Source organism: Pyrgilauda ruficollis, unplaced genomic scaffold, assembly GCF_017590135.1.
Source record: "Pyrgilauda ruficollis isolate IOZ18807 unplaced genomic scaffold, ASM1759013v1 scaffold196, whole genome shotgun sequence".
Lineage (NCBI taxonomy): Eukaryota > Metazoa > Chordata > Aves > Passeriformes > Passeridae > Pyrgilauda > Pyrgilauda ruficollis.
Window position 1 is genome coordinate 969,131 of NW_024518762.1, and position 18,743 is coordinate 987,873.

At 43.8% G+C, this 18,743-nt stretch overlaps 1 protein-coding gene across 1 annotated transcript in view; it reads right to left on the reverse strand.

Moving 5' to 3' along the window:
- FASN (fatty acid synthase) overlaps window positions 1–16,751 on the reverse strand; it is a 41,384-nt gene extending 24,633 nt beyond the window's left edge. The window contains exons 1-11 of the mRNA XM_041465954.1: window positions 16,634–16,751; window positions 10,646–10,792; window positions 9,964–10,116; window positions 8,277–8,450; window positions 7,246–7,446; window positions 6,693–6,815; window positions 5,925–6,040; window positions 5,558–5,692; window positions 2,769–3,228; window positions 2,229–2,416; window positions 1,348–1,537 (exon numbers count right to left, since the gene is read on the reverse strand). Coding sequence (XP_041321888.1) covers window positions 1,348–1,537; window positions 2,229–2,416; window positions 2,769–3,228; window positions 5,558–5,692; window positions 5,925–6,040; window positions 6,693–6,815; window positions 7,246–7,446; window positions 8,277–8,450; window positions 9,964–10,116; window positions 10,646–10,772 — 1,867 coding nt within the window. The 5' untranslated portion in view covers window positions 10,773–10,792; window positions 16,634–16,751. The remainder of the gene's footprint in view (window positions 1–1,347; window positions 1,538–2,228; window positions 2,417–2,768; window positions 3,229–5,557; window positions 5,693–5,924; window positions 6,041–6,692; window positions 6,816–7,245; window positions 7,447–8,276; window positions 8,451–9,963; window positions 10,117–10,645; window positions 10,793–16,633) is intronic.
- Between the last annotated feature and the right edge of the window lie 1,992 nt (window positions 16,752–18,743).

Below are 18,743 nucleotides of genomic sequence, written 5' to 3' on the forward strand. Positions count from 1 at the left end.
AGGAAGAAATCTTAACTGCACAGTCACTGTGCTCAATTCAGCACTTTGCAAAATCGGGAACTACTTGCAAGAGACTGATGGGTACCTCCCTCTCCCCAGCAAAGCAATTCTGCAAAGGCAAAGAATATTCACCCCAGAGTTTTACCATGGCATTTATCACAGTTAAGCTGAACCCAAGGCAAATCTTTGCACCATCCTATTAATGAATGAGGTGGTGGTAATCCCCACACTTTCAAAGAAGCTACAGAAGTGGTTGTTTAGTTTCATGTTGCCATTAGTTTTGAGGAACCAAGCCCATGTGTTCTCTCCCCTGGATTGCTGAGACACAAAATATCCATATAAATCAGTAACTCTAGTGGCATGCCAGGTTAAATATGAAGCATCTGGTCGTACATTACACAGATACAAGTCACAAGAAGAATCTGAACTCAATATCAGATTATCAAAAACATACTATATGCAGATTTCCAAGTTCTATGATAAGAGTGTCATTTATTTAATCTCAAGGGGGAAAAAAGCTAAATTAGGTAGGTAGTCCTTTGCAACATTACCTAAATTAAGAAATCTGAGATTATAACAAGTGCTCTAATCCAACAGACTGCATTATTCCTGCAACAACTTTTCTCCAAAGTGTTTCAGGTTTTAATTGACCACTGCGTCCAATAAGAAACAGAAGAACAATGGCACTACCAATAATTTACTTTTAAACATGTAAGTCACTATAAAGTCACACAACAAAGCAAAACTGCTGGGTCCAAAATTTTACCTGACAGTGTGCAAAACTATATGACTTACACAAACACAAAGTAAAGCTTGTTCAGGAGAAAGCTTATTCCCAAGTGCTATTAGGCCGTAGTAAATTCCACTAGCCAGCTGCCCACTACATCATAGTGGTTTACTGTTTTCACATCTCATTACTCCTACAGACAATCAGAAGTCTCCTTTTGAAAAAAATTACAAAAAAACCCCACCATATATATATACACATCTGTGTGTGTATGATACATATATATCAAGAGCCAAAAAACTCACTGCTTTACATTTTCACCTTGTTTCAAGGTATTATTTATGAGGCCTGTCATTGGTCACCTGACAATAAATCTCTCCATTCCCACTTAAATTTTCTATGGTTACCAAAATCCTGATGTATTCCAGATAGAGATCACTACCATTTTATCCACTTAAATATTTAAGAACCTGTTCTACATGAGAAGAAAACAAAGAAGAGGCAACAGTAGCCAAGATTTTACAGACATGATAGTTTCAGAGACCAATTTTATCCCAGTGACATACAACAGAGATCAGATGCACACTCCTGTATCACTCTTTTGGTAAGGATGTACCTACCAACAGCAGCCATTCCTCCGGGTGGCAACTTAGCCTCTTTAACGCATCGTCCCCGCCAGTAAGCAGCAAGAATGGCTTCTTCATGACTTAAGGAGTTGTCTGCATAGCCACAAGCTAGTTCTCCCACTGAGTGGCCCAAAATCCCATCGGGATGCAGACCTGCAGCCTTCAGCATATCAATCTGAGCAATCTGCAAGCAGAAGTAAATTACTGATTCCATGCCAGAGTAAGCAGGTGTCAGGCTGTTTTTTCCCCCACAACTACAGCTCCATCCTCCTTTCAAAGCAATCCGAAGAATCATCATGCAACTCCAGTGTTGTCTGGGCCTCTTCACAATGTAATTTTCCACTAAGAAAATATTTCCAACAACAGGAGGCTGCCAAGAATGTGTCTGTACAAAGTAAGAGGCTAAGACCAGCTTTCCAGATCACTTTAAAAGCTTGGCCTCTAGTTTATTAAGAAACCATAAATACCAAATTGACACTCAGAATCATGAAGAGGCTTCATTCAGCTTGACTTAGTTCATTTGCAGAACAAATTTTAGAAGACATTAAACTGTGCCACACATACACACGGATACACACGCAAATCAGTTCAGACCAATATTAGTCCAAACATCTTGTAAGAAAAAAGCAGTGAGGCTAAGAATATCTGTATGAAAAAGTTTGTTATGTACTTGGAAGTGGCAAAGCCCGAAACTGTCAAGGGCACAATGCACTCCCTCCTCTCAGAGAGGTATTTCCGCAGCTGCCACTTGCTGATTACACAAAACAAGCTTCCATTAATCAGTATAAAGTGTTACCAGCAAAACAGACACATTAGCAGAAGGTGCTTATGTAGATTGAGTCCACTACCCCCTCCACTAGCCCACTGAGTCTTGCCTGAATAGCAGCTAGTCCAACAAATGCATGAACAGTGTCATCAAAAGTGTTCTCATTTGCTTGCAGCAGCAGGTCTGAGACCTTAAGGCCTGTGTTCTTCAAAGCCTCGTCTGAACGCATTATAGACTGGCGAAACAGATCCAACTTCATAAGGCTCAGGCCCATGCCCTTCCACTGTGTTCCCATGCCTGCAGGATAGGCAAGGAGAAAGTGAGCTTTTAGTAATACTCTGAAACAGGAGTGGATGCAACAATTCCTCTGGCAGTTAAAGAATTCTAACTAAGAGCAAAGCATTGTACATTTCTTACATTCTTTAAACTGGGCACTGCTTGTTATTTGCTGGGCTTTGCTATAATCAGAAGACAGTTAAGTTGGAAGGCTTTGATAAAATACAGAAAACACAAGACTCCTACACATGTCACAGTGTTGCAAAATATTTCCTCATGCTACACAGTAAAATAACATTAGAGCACAGAATACAATTGCTCAAGCCCCAGATCTAAAGAGGAATAGAAAAGCCTGGACTCACTGCACACCTACCTGAGCATATGTACCAGAGTGGTCTACCAGATGCTTGAACTTGCTGAATCTCTTTTATGTCACTTTCAGTGCCAACCAGTGTGTAGCCCCTGTAGGGCATGGAGGACACAGGAACTGCAGAGATATCGTTGAGCAGGTTCACAAATGGGCTGCATTCTCCATGTTTTCTGCTCTCTTGAATTAGTGTTTCCACAGCTTCCTGGGTTCTGCCAGAAATCTGAACCAGCCTTGGCATGTTACTAGTCTCCAGAGGTTGGCATTTTTTCTTATTTGGCCTCAGAATGACATGAGCATTAGCACCCCCAAAACCAAAGGAGTTGATACCGATAAGGCCGCCTTTCACTGGTGTTGGTTTACAAACTACCTCCAGGGAGCCATCTCGTAAGGCAGGAATATCTGGATTTGGGGTGTTGAAATGAAGATTTGGAGTCCACAGCCCATGTTCCAGAGAGAGAATGACCTGAAAGAAAAAACAGAGTGTTCTGTGCTCCACACTGTTTGTCATGAGACATTCTTTTGTTATTATTTTACTACAAATGACCATGTAGCATATTCTGAAGCAGTTCTCTATGTTTGGATAAAGGGACATTTCAAACAATAGCATTACTGATGTTACTGAGGTAGCAACTGTATCACCTAGGCAAATTTTCAGACCATGCAGGAAGTCAGCAGGGAAGTTGAGCATAGTAGCATAAAGTTTAGCTTCCAGTCTCTTTCTAACTGGCAAGCCATGCAGTCTTGCTGGAAAAGCAGCCTAGGTACTAAGGCTATCATACCATCTTTTTCCCCTTTCAGATCCCATCCCATTATCACATTCCACTTCATCCATCCCCAGTCACACACAGTCACAAATCCTCTTCCTTATTGAACAAAATGCTCCTATTTCTTGCTTTGCTGCAAAAGAATCAAGCTGAAGCACTGGTAAAGAAGTCTGCTTGCTGCTTTACACCCATTTTTTGTCTTCTTCATTCAAAAAAGCAGAAACTGCAGACTGGGCAGAACTAAAACAGTGTGAGGAACAAAATATCTGTGCCAAAAAAAGCAAGAGCTCCCTTCTCTCAGTAGCTTCTCTCTACGTACAGCTCATGACACCAAGCCCAGCAAACTGCAGGCAACAAGGTCAGCTGCAAACAGTGTGCTCTATGTTTGACAGCTCCTTCATCACCCCAGAATGGTCAGAGAGACATGCTGTCTTGGGAACTGCTCTTTCAAGTTGACTATCAGACATGGCAGCTTACCTGGGAGAACAACCAGTTCCCATACATAAATATGCAACTTCAACTCACGGTCAACATGTTTAAAGCCGTAGTGTAAGGATTTTCAGGCATACTGTCCTACACCTACAATACTATGCACTTTGAATGTGCTGCTGCTTTACACTGATACATTTTGTACTTTAGCTTTGCTATGGTTTCTATCTAGGTTTGAGAGCACAGTACAGTGAGCATACCACCAGTGCCACCAAAAAGCTTTGTCTTTGCTGCAAAGCAAGTGATTAGACAGGCTGAGTAATTCAAAGATGCAGGTGAGTTTTCCCTTCCTCATCAGAATTTGACTGAAGAGGCCTTGGCAAGCCATAGTTTCACTCCTACCTATCCATATAATTAATGGATTCTCTTCAAGTCTGAAATCTGATACTTTCAAGATCCAATTTCCTGATGCCTCACATACAGCATTTGATGGAATTCTGGAAGAAAACACTTACACAAACTGAAGACATACTGAGACAGTTACTGTCTAAGAAACACTGGGTTTCATGTGGAGGTGGGGGCAACAGTACCTCAAAGTTATGATCCTGTCCTGACAGATCACAGAACCACACTAAACAAACTGTTACATACACCACAATATGGATTAAGAAGCTTATTTTATGACTAAGCTATCATTCTTTCTATGAAGAAAGTGTCAGTCAGGAATAAAGGCACTAAAAAACCCCTAAACTTTTCTCTACAGAGAGACGGACACTGCTATTGCCATGCAGGTGAGGCTACTACACAGTGATTTGTATTTGGGTCACAAGCAACCACTTTGAAGAGTCTAAAATTCTAGCAGTGGCAGTATTTGTGACTTTGGTTTGCACAGTTCTATGGTAATAGGCTTACAAGCAAGTGTGAACATTAGCTAGCTCTCTGCTAAGCAGTTTAGCAGCCAGAGCCAATAGATGACTGTCTGCCTACAGCAGTAGTTAGCAAGCTGGTTAAGACAGACAGTTATTCATGCTGGTAGCCTCATCCCAGAGAACTCACCTGGCTTCCTGCCATCCTAAGAGAGAAGAGGAAGAGATGATACATCCCTGACAGAAAGCCAGAAGATCAGCTGCTCTTTTGGCACTGAAAGCCCACACTGCCTCTCATCTTTGGTCACTGTCAGCTACTCCAAACATCTAAATCCCTCTACATGACAGCCTCAAACCCAAACAACTTGCAGCAGAGTCCTGTTGGAAAGCCCAGTGTAAGGACTGACAAAGTAATCAACAAAGATTAACGAAAGGATCCCAAAGCCTTCATTCTGAATGCTCCTACAGAATTCAGTAGGAAGCAGGAACTGAAGTGCATGTGAGCACAGCAGAGGACCACCTGAGCATTTGGTGGTTTGCAGGATGGCCACCTGAGCTTTTAAAAGTATTCACATGTGAGGGAAGTAGTTAATGAGAAACACCTGAGTTCTTATAACTATCAGTGAACATTTTACCCCAAATCAATGCAGATTTTCCCTAAACCAAACAAACAAAACCCCACACACTGGTGTTACCCACCATCCCAAATTTTCCTTCTCAAGCCTCCTGTTACCTTGGCTAATGCAGCAAGCCCTGAGGCAGGCTCTGGATGACCCATATTTGACTTGGTTGATCCGATCAACAGTGGCTCCCGCTTACAGTCACAGAAGATACCTGTAATGCTGTTTACTTCCTGTGGATCTCCAACCTAGTATGAAGAGAATCAGAATGGCTATTAGCCAGCATTTCCAAAACACACCCCAAGAGAAATCTGAAAGATTATGGTGTTTGGGCAAAGTCCAAAAGTAGTGAAGCAGAATATACTCTACTAACTGATAGAAAGCAAAAGGATTTTACTTCAGTAAAACAAAGAATAATTTAATGGAAAGTGTGGCAAGAAATGCAAGGGAAGAAAACAGCCCCTAAGGGACCATGCTGACCTTGGTGCCTGTCCCATGAGCTTCAATATACTCCACTTCTTCAGGTTTGACACCACTTTCCCTGTACAAAGACCTGATCAACTTCTCCTGCATCTCTCCAGATGGGAATGTCACACCTAGGATCAAAATTGCCATCAATTCCACTCTCCCATCAGGTGCTTCCTGTTCTGATTTTAGCATCCTTTCATTTGCTTTGGGCTGCCAGGTCCCTCCCCAAAACACCAAACTGAAGACCTTTCCACCATGTCCTTAGCACCAAACTCTCAGGCTCTTTGTAAGAAGAGCAGAGGAAGCAGAAATAAATCTAAAGCCATGAGTTAGACTAGGGTGGAAAGATACTGGTTAACAGAATACTAGCTGTCTAGGTTAAGTAAAACATGTGAAGCTTTGTGTCACCACAACTGGAGAGCAGGAAAACCTGGACAACAGTAGGGTAAGAGCTTTATAGTTATAATACTATACCTACATTTCTACCATCACTGCAGAAGTTACTGCAGAGATGTCCTGAGGAATGCTAAACTAGCAAGAGAACACTGCTGTTACTTCAGTACAAATCACCACTTTTCTCCTTTAAGTTATTTACAAAACAGGGTCCTGAACTTTGCATTATCAAAACCAGAAAATGAAAACAAAAAAAAATCAAAATCCCAAACAAAAAAAAACCATTCTAATACATCTAAAGAACCCTACAATAGACCACTTTTATGGCAAAGACTCTAGACTGAACAGTTCTGTAGGTATCTCACTTTTCAGCAGCTCAAGACCTACCTTGCTCCTTAAAGCCATCAGTGTTAACTCCAGCATTTACGATTGTGGCATAGATCCTCTTAGCCATAGATCTCTTCATCAAAAGAACAACAACAGCAGCTTCAGAGCGACAATATCCATCTCCTGAAGCAGAGAGAGAACAAGTCATGACTTCTGCTCAGCTTTGTAGAATGTTGCCAAACACCATGCAGGAAGATTACTGCTTATAATAGACTGTTTTGAGAATTTGACATATCTATTTCTTTTAAAGAAAAATGTCATGACCTAGAAAGACACAGTGCCCATGACAAATTTCACAACAGAAATTTTCCATCAAGAGTCAGCTAATTTTTCTCCCCCAAGGCAGAGGGATGAACCATATGGCATCAGTTTCTTCCTCACAGTTAGTTTTCCAGGTTCAATGGAGGATGCAACATAGAACAGGGTATGGCCCAAACAGTGCATATTGGAACAACTACAAGGTTAGCTCTTTGCTGTATTGAAAGAGTAGCTGGTCACAGGCTGTTCGGTAAGGTACTCTCATACAATGTAAGCTTTTATACTAATGCCTTACCTGAAACATCAAAAGCCTTGCAGGCACCATCACGACTAAGCAGGCCCAGTTTCATGAACTGCACAGATGTGTTGGGTTTCAGCAGGAGGTTGACCCCGCCTACAAGGGCTGTGCTGCACTGCCCATGCCGAATTGCCTTATAAGCGTTTTCCAGAGCAACAAGACTAGAGGAGCAGGCTGTGTCAACAGTTAGGCTTGGTCCTTCAGAAACATAAGGAAAAACAACCTTAATTTCCTAGATTCTTCTCCGAAGAATACAGGATGGAATTACAAGAAACATATTAAAAACAATGTTAAATAAGAGTTGCTTCAGAACATAGCACATAAACCTGATGCAATGGGAGGCTAGAATCACCATCTCTGCCTACTTAGAAGGTAAGGCATGAGAAAAATGGGACAAAATTGTTAACAGATTTGATTAAAGGGCATTTTTAAAAATTCTGTCTCTCCATCAAAAAGAGAACACAGCTTTACAGGCAAGTCTCACCTAATTACCCATTCGTGTCAATAAAAATCCCTCGTCCTTCCTGATACTGCCTTTGCCATTATCTCTGTTCTCATTATCTCATCAACTACCATCTCTCCATTCCCTTCAATATCATGGATTGAATCACACTCATGCCAATTGCATCATTTCTGTGGCTCTCCTACTTCTTCCACTTTACTCAAAAAAAGCCAACTGCTACAGTCAGTAGCAGCTTATCTCTGGTCTAGCTGACTTCCACGTATCTTGGTACCAAATAGCAGTCTCAAGGCCATAAAGGCTTCCTGGCATCACCATCTTTCAAATGAACACCAGCTATGCCCAGCAGCAGCAGCTGAGTTATAAAGCCTTACAGGGAGTCCTATCATACAGTCAACTATATATTTTTTACTTCTCATATGCTTCCTAAGAACAGTTACATGCTGTTTTCTCGTTCCAAAAGGGGTCTGTGCCATAATATTCATCCCGGTCCTCTACAGCAACTGTGGTACAATCATGTTGAAATTGCAATTGCTGACCAGCATCAACAGGTTTGGGGGACACTTACCATTGAAGTCATAGAAGTAGGAAATCCTGTTGGCAAGCATAGCACGCTGACAGCCAGTCATACTGTATCCCAAAAGCTCTTCTGGATCTTGGCTAAGGGCTTCACCAGCTTCTGACCCACTGGCACCAACCCATACACCTGTGTCTGTGCCACGGAGGGCGCCTGGATTAATACCTATGGAAGGTAGATTATAGTAAACAAAATGAAGGGCAAACTGGAGAGATATCAGGCACACTGGCACAAGCTCACCAAAAACTATTTATTGCTCCTTTCTGGCAGGCCTGCAGTATTGTTCCCTTACCTTTACTAACCTTTTAACTGTTTCAACTGCAGACCTTACATGTCTTACTTCAGAGTCCATCAGAAGTTTGGTATTGGCTTTTGGCCAGACTTTGCCCTGACAAAGCTTTTCAGCCTAGCTGGGCATTGCTAGTCTTGTGTAAAAAAGTGCATGGACTACGAAATGTACACATGCAGACCGGAGAAGCTAACAGTTGACTTCCAGTAGAGAGAAAAGGAGCAGACTGAGTGGGAGAAAAATCACAGCACATGAAACGTCACGTGAGCACATCAATGTATCTCCAGCCAAGATCTGGAGTACAAGATAGAAATGAAAATTCTTAAGTATAAAAACTGCCAACAACCGAACAAGAAACAACTTTGCTCTAAAAAAACCACATAGCAAGGTCAACTGTCAGAAACCTCTGCTGTTTCTTCTCTGTGCTTAAGGCGTCCTAAAGACAAATATTCAATCTCCAGACAGAGGCTTAGAAGCAGAGAACCAAAAGCTCATTTCAGTAAGTCACAGAATGTTAAGTGTTGGAAGAAACCTTAAAAGATCATCTAGTCCCACCCCCACTGCCACAGGCAGGGACATCTTACACTATACCGGACTGCTCAAGACCCTACCCAACCTGGCCTTGAACACTGCCAGGACTGGGCATCCGCAGCCTCCCTGGACAACCTGTTCCAATACCTCATCACCCTAACAGTAAAGAATTTTTTCCTCATATCTAACCTAAATTTGTCCTCTTTCAATTTGTATCTAGTACTAGTGAGGTGGTTCCAACTTTTTCCCCATCTGCTTATGTTCTGACATGAAACTGATTAACACGTAGAATAAACTTCTTGGCTCGGTGGATAAGTAACTCAAAATCTCAAAACACTGGCAGTGATAGAAGAGAGAGGCTGCTATTTCTGAAAGCACACTTCCTAGGAAAACCTTTAGAAACAGATCAAATGCTATGGGTTTTCCAAGAATCTGGCCAATAGACAGGAATACATCAGGTCATCTTCATTCTTTTAGACCACGCATGAGAATTATAATCAAGTCATCCTTCTTTTCCCTTTACAAAGGAATTGTTATGGAATGTTAGGGTAGAGCAAAACATAGACAAGTTCTAGAACCACTGCCTGTTGAAATTATTCTATCATACTGATTTGTGGTAGTACCATATGATGCAGGTACAGATTTCTAGCAGTCAGCACTGATTTCTTTGCATTCCAGAGACAACAGCTTTGTTCCAACCCTTATACTGGGATCTGGTAACCCTATATATATATATGTCTTGGGTCTCCTCTCTAATGTGATGTCTTTCCCTTGTTAGAGTTCTCATCACACAACTGCATGTCTACACCAGTTACACAGAGACAATACAGCTTAATTCTTCCTCTTCAGTCCACTTACCTCCATCCAAAATAGCTTCATAAGAAACTTCCAACAGCAAGCGAAGTTGAGGATCCATTGTATTAGCTTGTTTGGGGTGAACCCCAAAAAAAGATGCATCAAATTTGCTTAGGTCCTTGAGCTTTCCATTTCTCTTGGGCAGTCCATAGATTCCTGTGAAGAAAAATTTGACATTGAGTCCCAAAATACATAAATGGTGAAGAAGCTACAAGCTGAGACAGAGTACAGAATGAACAGAATGACCACACTGATTTTCAATTACACATGAAACCTCACTCCCTGTGCAGTACCCAGAGGGCTGCATGAGTATCTACTGACCTACCTCATCTGGGAATGAGAATGCTGCATTAGCAAAAACAATTGTAATTTTTAGGACTCTCCTAGATATAGCAGCAAAGGACATCTATCTAGTTTAACCATTTTTACTTTGGCAAGTTGTACCAAGCACATATAGTCTAAATGGTGGTTCCAGTCAGTCACCATTTAGAAGAAAAAGGAAAGCTGCTTTTGACTTCTGCAAATCACTTCATAAAAGTATTCTGTTACTGAATTTCTTGATAATTTATCAGCAGTTAATTCAGGTCTGGAAGGATTTTGATCTCATAAATTCTCTTTTCATAAGACAATTCCTCTAAAACACTCAGAACTCAGGGCTCCAAAAGAAGGGACAATAAGCACTCACCTGGTTTCCACCTCCGATCATCCTCTGTGACCATATCAACTCCATTAAGCAGGTTCTCCCAAAACTCTTGCAAGTTCTCAGATTCTGGCAGCCTTCCTGCAATGCCTGCAATCACCACGTCCTCCATCTCTTAACTTCTCCCTGTTGCTGAGATCCACAAAGCAGTAAGGCTAGTAAGATTTCATACAGAGGAAAGTATATGTGTCTTGTCTTCCTGACATGTTGTGACAAACAAGCATATTTGCAGGAACACCCACACAGGAACAGCCCATGGAGTCTCTACTATTAAAAAAAAAAAAAAAAAAGAAAAAAGATATCCCAACTAATCAAATGGACCATAAGACCCGTGGGGTTGATAAGGATGAAAAAAACGATCCTGAAGGAACATCAGGCTCTGAGAACCACCAGTTTCTGTATGACAACCAGAAAATAAGTAAGTCTACTTCTACTAAATGCAGAGTCTCTGTGAAGTCAGCAGAGAAGAAAGATTAACATGCTGGAGCAGAGGTGGGTGGAGAAATTATGAAATACACATAGTAAAATACATAATTACAAGGCAAACCTAACAGGTAGCAAAACAAGTTCTACAATCATTCCAAAGTTAAATGCTAACTCAAGAATCGATAATCAAAAGATTTGTTGGATGTGGAAAAAAAAAAAAGAAATCCCAAACAAACAAACTACAAGATTGCACAAAACCACCCTCCAAGTAAGTAACACAACCCTCCGCCATTAACTCTGAGCAAACAAAAACCTGACTAAAAACCCAAACCAAACCTAACAACCAACAAAAAACCAAACAAATCCCTCACACACACACAGAGGAGAAAACCCACACAAAGCACAAAGATTACAGTACAATTCAGCACCATTTTAAATGCTTAAACCAAAGAATTAAGTGTTACATCTAAAGTGTTTCCTAACTGGACCCTGCACTGCCACATGTTTAAAGAACTGTGAATGTGGTACTGACTATACGATAGAGGGTGATGCTTTAAGATATGCTTTAGCAGAACAGATCTGGAATACAGACAGGATGAAAACCAACAGCTGCTGTCCCAAGAAATTTGCATTCAAGACCCCAATCTCAAATACCACAGGAGAGCATCATGCTGCATAACGTAGCACCGCAGGACACCTGTATCAGACCACAGCACCAAATGATAGCTCGTATACTACACTCCTCTACCTTCTACTACAGTAAAAAATATATTAACAACTAAGTAGAGAGGAGGCAAGTTAACTTGATGTTTCAGTTAAATTCAAATTATAATTTTAGATCCTAAGTAGACAAGTTAAAGGAGTAGGGGAAATACCCATATATATGGTGGGAGTTTTTTAAAATATGAAAATAACTAGAAGTACAGCTGCAGGAACCAAAGAGAAAGTAAGCATTCACAGTACTTCCTTAAATAATCCTTCTGGTAAGCAGGGGCAAAATATTCTTTAATGTGTGGGATTTTAAACAAGTAAAAAACACAAAGGAAACTAGGCATTCAAACAACTACAAGTCTGCCTTAATAGCTTTGAAGGAAAAGGTTTATTACAAAAGACCTGAAGTTTGACTTCCATCAGGTATTATGCTACATAGTGGCATGCAGGCCCATTGCTTAAGTTCTGCTGGTGCTTGATCATCTTCTCCAAAATACAGCACTAATGGTTACTCTCTGAGGAGTGCTTAGTGGCTGTTTTTCCAACCCAAGATGTTTCATTTGGGCATTGTTTTGCAGCCTCTTTTGAGACTTCCTGATACTTTTGAGCAAGAAACAGGCCCCTGTTCCATTCACAGACTACACTGCTCAGGCAAGACGACACTTTCCCGTAGCTGCATGAGGTTGCTGGGCTGTGCAGAAGGAAAGCAGATCCTCTGCACAGCTGAGGTGCAGCTCTGCCAGAACGTAACACCACAGAGGCTGCCTGATTTCTTTCACCCTTCTTTCCTTCAGCAGTAATCTTGATTCAGATCTGTGGAGTAACTGTGGAATTATGCAATACCTAACACTGAAGCAGAGGAGATGATTACTTCACCCAGTCCATTCCTTCTGGGAGCAGAAACAGAAGCACTCCCACAAGGACATCTTGGATTTCTAGGTCTTGTGCCAAACACCCAAACAACAGAAGGTCTATTCCACTCTTGTTCATTTAAAAAAAAGAAACATTAAGGGCCAAACTGAGCAAGACCCTTACTGAGAGACTAGTTCCCAAAACTTATGTTGGTACTAATAGGCCCAGTCCACTCAGAGCTGAAGAGCTTTTCCACTCACACAAAACTAGTAATCCTGTTTTATTACTGGCTTCACCACTGTACCTGTAAAAACCAAACAAGGGCCACAAGTCTACTACACTTCCAGCATTTCTGTGCTGGGGCAGGGAAAAAGAGATCTTGAGCACAAACTATACTATTTAAGCTTAAGATATGAGATACAAAAATGATAATTTAAGTATGACTCAGTTTTATACCTCAGCTCTTTGGGTGATGATCTCTAGGGAAAGAAATATAATTTCTGTTTCAGGGGACTGAAACATGACCTATTTGATTGTTCCTTCTCATCCCACATGTCTTTCCCTGGAGTATCAGAAAAACTCTATCCAGGTAAAACCAATCAACAAAACATTCCTGTCAGACAGTGAAGGAATGAAATTCATCAACAAAACAATTTTTGCCAACTTGTTATGAATGTAGTTGAGCAAGACTATGTCAAAGGTGGAGAAAAAGCTGCTGCAGTAATCAAAATTAGAAGAATAAGAGCCAAGAAGATAATTTTCACTCGGGTAAGAAGTGCCACAAACTAAAATATTTTAATACACAAAGAACCAGAAAGATTTAGACTTGCCACAAAGAGCTCCAAATGCATACATCTAAGATAAAATACAAATTATGGATTAAGCAGCAGACAGCCGAGAGGATCTGCTGTTGGAAGAGTGATCAGAAGAAAAGTCATGAAAATTAAGCCATCCCTGATTAAACAGTGAGTATAGTAGTTGTTACAGCTACCAACAATGTTTTCAGTCTTCCTTGACAGATAGTAAGCAGGTAAACCATTTTAAAGTTGATTGACTTTGCCCCCAAATGGTGTATTGCATTATTATTTTACTTTATTAGAGACTTGTTTTCCATAGAGCATTTTTTGACTACACACACTAACACAGTACATTGACGGATTTTCAGATATAGGGCATAGCACAGATCAAGAAAGAACATTTATTTCTACAGATGTTTTAAAGGAGACTGGACTACAGAAAACATACAAACAGACTGCTCCTACTACCTCTGATGAGTGAAGTGTTCAAAAGCAACAGGTCCAAACAGGAGACAAAGAAGATAAAGAGGGACAAACAGGAGTCTTCTGTTTCTTAAGGCTGTATTTTCTGAATCCAACCAGACATCTAACATTCTTCTCCCTCAGTTTATCCTATGCTTTTGCTTAAATTGAGTTGTGTGAATTTTCCTCAGACAGCTAGAGTTTTTAATTGAGTGGAGAGAAGCAAACACACCAGAGCCAACCTTCCCTTCCTCTGCCGAAGTATCAGTGCATCAGTGCAGCAGACACCTCAGTTAAGCCTAAACTACCATCTTGCTGGATTTGCACAATATTTTTTAGCAATTCTATTGTGTTGCTGACTCATTCAGTTTGTGACTAGTAATAACTAACAATCCCTTCTGGTATCAAAGCTACTCTTAAGTAGCTTGAAATACTGTTTTCCATTGCATTTAAAACATTTCTTTTTCCAGTCCCTCACTAATTTGGCACCAAAAATTAATCTAAAAATTATTAACCATCATTTTCTACCATCCCTCACAGCTATACAACTTTTTTTACAATACTTTTATCTACTGTTTCCCTATGGAAATAACCCTCTGACCATTAAACATATAAACTTATAGAGGGAAAGAAAAGCCAAAAAATCCAAAATCAAACCACAAACAAAGTGAAGGTAAAATTTGATGCCTTTGCCCATTCACACCTGACTTGCCAACCACTGAACATAAACTTATTCTGCTGTAACTTGCTCACCTTGGGTTTGGTGAAGAAAGGAAGGGGAGAGGGAGGGAGAAACAGCTGTTTGCAAAGAAATGACAATCAAAACCCAAATCTTGATTTGCCTGATGCATGTTTCCTTTTCCTAGACAGGATCAAAACATTTATTTCGCTGTTATTTTGATAGCTATCATCATGGTGGGACAGAATCCTTAAAATCAGCTCTGCTATTGTTTCTAGACAGTCCAAATCTTCATCTTTTCTGGATCCGTCATTATTGTAAAATGAGACACTCATCACTCCTCCATAGTTTTCCTCAGCACAGATGTTGACAAAAGGACTGTTTTCTTTGTTTTTCAGTGTGATTACATCACAACCCAGGTTTCCTAATCTCTGGCTATAATGTCTAAAATTTGTAATAAAAAACTGTCCTTACACAGAAACTTCACTTATGAAGAGCTATAATGCTTGCCTCCAAAAACCCCATTCACAGAATAGAGGCAAACACAGTCTGGCTTTCATTCTTTTGAAAGCATTTGGCTACCATCAATCTGTATGTTACAGATTCAGTTTAACAAAGACGTTTCAAATGCCTCTGCTTCAGCTAAGTATTTGTCCTGTCAACCACAACACAAATGAAAAAGTAGAGTGTGTTTATATTTAAAAAGCACTGCTTAGGGGGAAATACAATCTGGTTCAAATCTGTTACTGGATAAATAGTAAGTTAGGCTTTACTCATGGGATCAACACAGCTTGGTTGATACCCAAGTGGTCAGAAGTTACCTGTATAAAAATCTAAGTCCCCAGTATGACTATATCACGTTTGTAAAATATCTGTTCATAACTGCCCTCATTCTCTGAATTCACCCACTAAATGCAGCCTTTCACAATGTATTATTCTTGCCACTTTGTTTCAAGAAGGACAGAGGCTGCAGGAAAAGCTGAATCCTTTGCTCATGTGGCTTAAGGTTTCTTCTCCCATTTTTAAAGACAAGACATGCGCCAAAGCCCCCAAAAGGTGGTCTGACAGAGTAGGCCAGTTAACTTACACACACTTAATACTGCCTGTTTAAATTTAAGCACCCAAATAAAGCTATTAGGTAGGACAATATGCATTCAGTATCTTATAGGGCCGTATGCCAGGGGAGGAACGTGGAATAAGAACCAAACAGGTGCAAAAACAACCAAAGAGAGAAGATGATCACATTCCTAACAGAATCGCATCGTCAAATCAATACTGGTGTACGATCACCGGGCTATTTCGTGTTGGCCGCTGGTTTATACCGAAGTGCGAAAGAACAGTTTAGCAATATACACAGCACGTTTCCTCAGACGGATTCCCAGAACCTGTTGGCGAGTCCCCCTTCCCAATATCGAGCGCCGATATCCTCTCCTACAAGCTTCTTCAGCACGCCACGACCGTGCCTTCGCGCGAACCCGGGACGGCGTGCAGGACGCTGCCGGGGCAGAGCGGCCCGCGCGGCCCTGGCGCCGCCCGAGGCAGTGCGGTGCTCGGCGCCCGAGCTGCGGCAGCGCGGGCCCGCCCGGCCCCTCACGCAGCCGCTGCCGCCGGGCGCGCGCGAGGACTGCGGGCAGCGGGGCCCGGCCGCGCCCCCGATCCCGCCCGGCCCGGCTGAGAGGGGTCCCCGCCCGCCGCCAAGATGGCCGAGCGCCAGCACCACAATGCAGCCACCTTGCCGGGCGGTGGGAGGCTGCGGTGCGGTAACCAGCCGCTGAGGTGGGGGACTCTCCCCAGAACGACCGCGCTGGGCCGCGCTGCGGCCCGGAGCAACAGGGCGCGGCGACCCCAGGGCCGGGGAGCAGAACCTGCCGGTGGCGCGGACCGAGCCCGCGGACTCCCGCCGAGCCCAAGGACCCTCATCGCCCACCCGGCGTGGAGGGCAAGATGGAGCCTCCCCAGCGCACCCGCGGGGCGCAGCGGCCCGCGGAGCCTGGAGCAGAAGCTGCCGCTCTCCTGACCACGCCGCACCCGCTGTTCCGTCGATACCTGCACAAGTACGGATGGCTTCGTGTCGGTAAGACTCTGTCGTCAGCTCAGTGCGGGATCGAGATGCTGCGGGGTGGACGCTGCGGCGGCGGGTGCCGGGCTGCGCACGGCCGATACTCCGCGCTCTCCTCACTATCTCCCTCTAGCTCCCACTCCTATTTAAGCAGTCGCCACCTCCAGCGGCCACGCCACATGGGCTGACAGTTTACGCCTCGCCGCAGTCCAATGAGAGCCGGGGCAGGGCCGCCCCGGTCAGACCCGGGGTGATGCCAACCTCTGCCCGCCGGAGCCGCTCCACGGGAGGAGGGGGCCCTGGCCAGGCCGGGGCGGACACAGGCGGGCCTCCTTGCCCGCGGCACCGGGCCAAGCTCTCAGCGCCCCGCCCCGTACTGGAGGCCGTAGAGGGCTAGGCGCTGCCTGGCTTTGGCCTGGCCCGGCCGGGGACGGGGCAGCGCCGACCCCCCGTGGGCGCGGACCTTGTCGTGTCCCTCTCCCACCTCCCCGCGGGTAGGTACACTGTGGGGCGTACGACCGCGCCGTGCCGGCACCGTGGCTCGGCGACTGAGGCGAGGGCTCGGCGGGCGCCGGTCCAAGCGCGGTCGGGTCGCGCAGCGCCCGCGCGCACCCGTGGCGCACAAAGGGAAAGGACGCGGGGCCGGACGCGCAATCCCGGGACGGCACCCAATGTGAAGGCGGGGGCCCGTGGGCGGGGGCGCGGCCCTGCCAATCGCGGCGCCCGCGCGGTGTTGCTAAGCGATAAGGCGATGTGGTGACGGCTGGGGGGCGGCTGGGGCCGCCGGCAGAGCGAGCAGCGCCCGTCGCTCTCCGGCGGCGGCGGTCGTTCACCCCGGCGGAGCGCGGTCCCGGGGTTACCACAGGGCACCAGGCACGCCGGCCAGGGATGCGCTGCCCCGTGCCCGGGCCCGTCGCGCCGCCCTGACTGGCGGCAGGAGAGCGAGTCCGGAGGCGGGGGGCGGGCGTCAGAGGTTCCCTCCCCGCCGTGCCCCTGCTACGCCCCCCTTCCCACCGGAACGGGGCGGATCGCTGTGCGTGCGGGCACCTCTCATCCACTTTTCCTGTAACTTGCACTCCTTTAGTTAAACCCGAACAGTAACGAATCTGAATTTCCTTCTGTATTGCCTACGACTGCCTCTCCGAAACAAAAAAGCCTTTCGGTCGGCAAATGTGGGCTTGAACACGGGGATGCAAGAAAGTCCCCCGCCTTGTCTCTCCTTCCTGGCTCTGTGGGCAGAGGCCCCGCTCCCGGGTGGCGCTGGCACTGCCGCTTCGCAATGCAGCTCCACTGAGACCTTCTCCGGGCAGACTTTTTGCCTTTATCTATGTAGTCCTCAACATAACAGGTTTTTAACCCTTTGATAAGGACAACAATAAATAATGTCCTCTTTTACCTTTTCAGTACTCTGTGACCTGCCTGAATTATCTTCTTTGTAGGAATTTCTTTCTTTGTACAATTCAATAGTATCCACAGTAGTACCTTGCTGCCACTCTTCTAATCTGCTTCTTAGAAATCACTGCCCAGTTTGTTAAATATTTTGGTCATAAGAGAAATGCATGAGGATTTTCCTGCTGTATTTAGTACATCCTTAACACAACCGACCCAAGCAATATTATTTATTTATTGCAAATATTATTGTCCATATTATTATCATGCAAATTTTCTTAATTTTCATACTTACACACTATGTACTCAGAAGTACTCTGAAACAAATGTACAATAACTGAACTACTTTTTTTTCTACCACAAGTAAAATAAAATTAAACAACCCAGATATCATCTTTTCTTACCTGCAGTTGACTTAAGGAAACCTGTTTCTCAGGGAAACTGAATAAATTAAAGCTGCGTTACTGGCAAGAGGTCTGCATGAACAGGCACGCCAGTTGACATGGGAGGGGGAGTAAGTGGGACACCACACCAATAAACCACAAAAAAACCCCCCAAAAAAGCAAACAAAAAAAAAAAAGCCATAGAAACCTGCATACAAACCTACACAAAGGCATTTCTGAAGTCTGCAGCCCATCAGCTTACACCCACAGTGTAAGGAATAAAGAGAAATGTTTTCCACGTTCAGATGCAGTATTACAAATATCA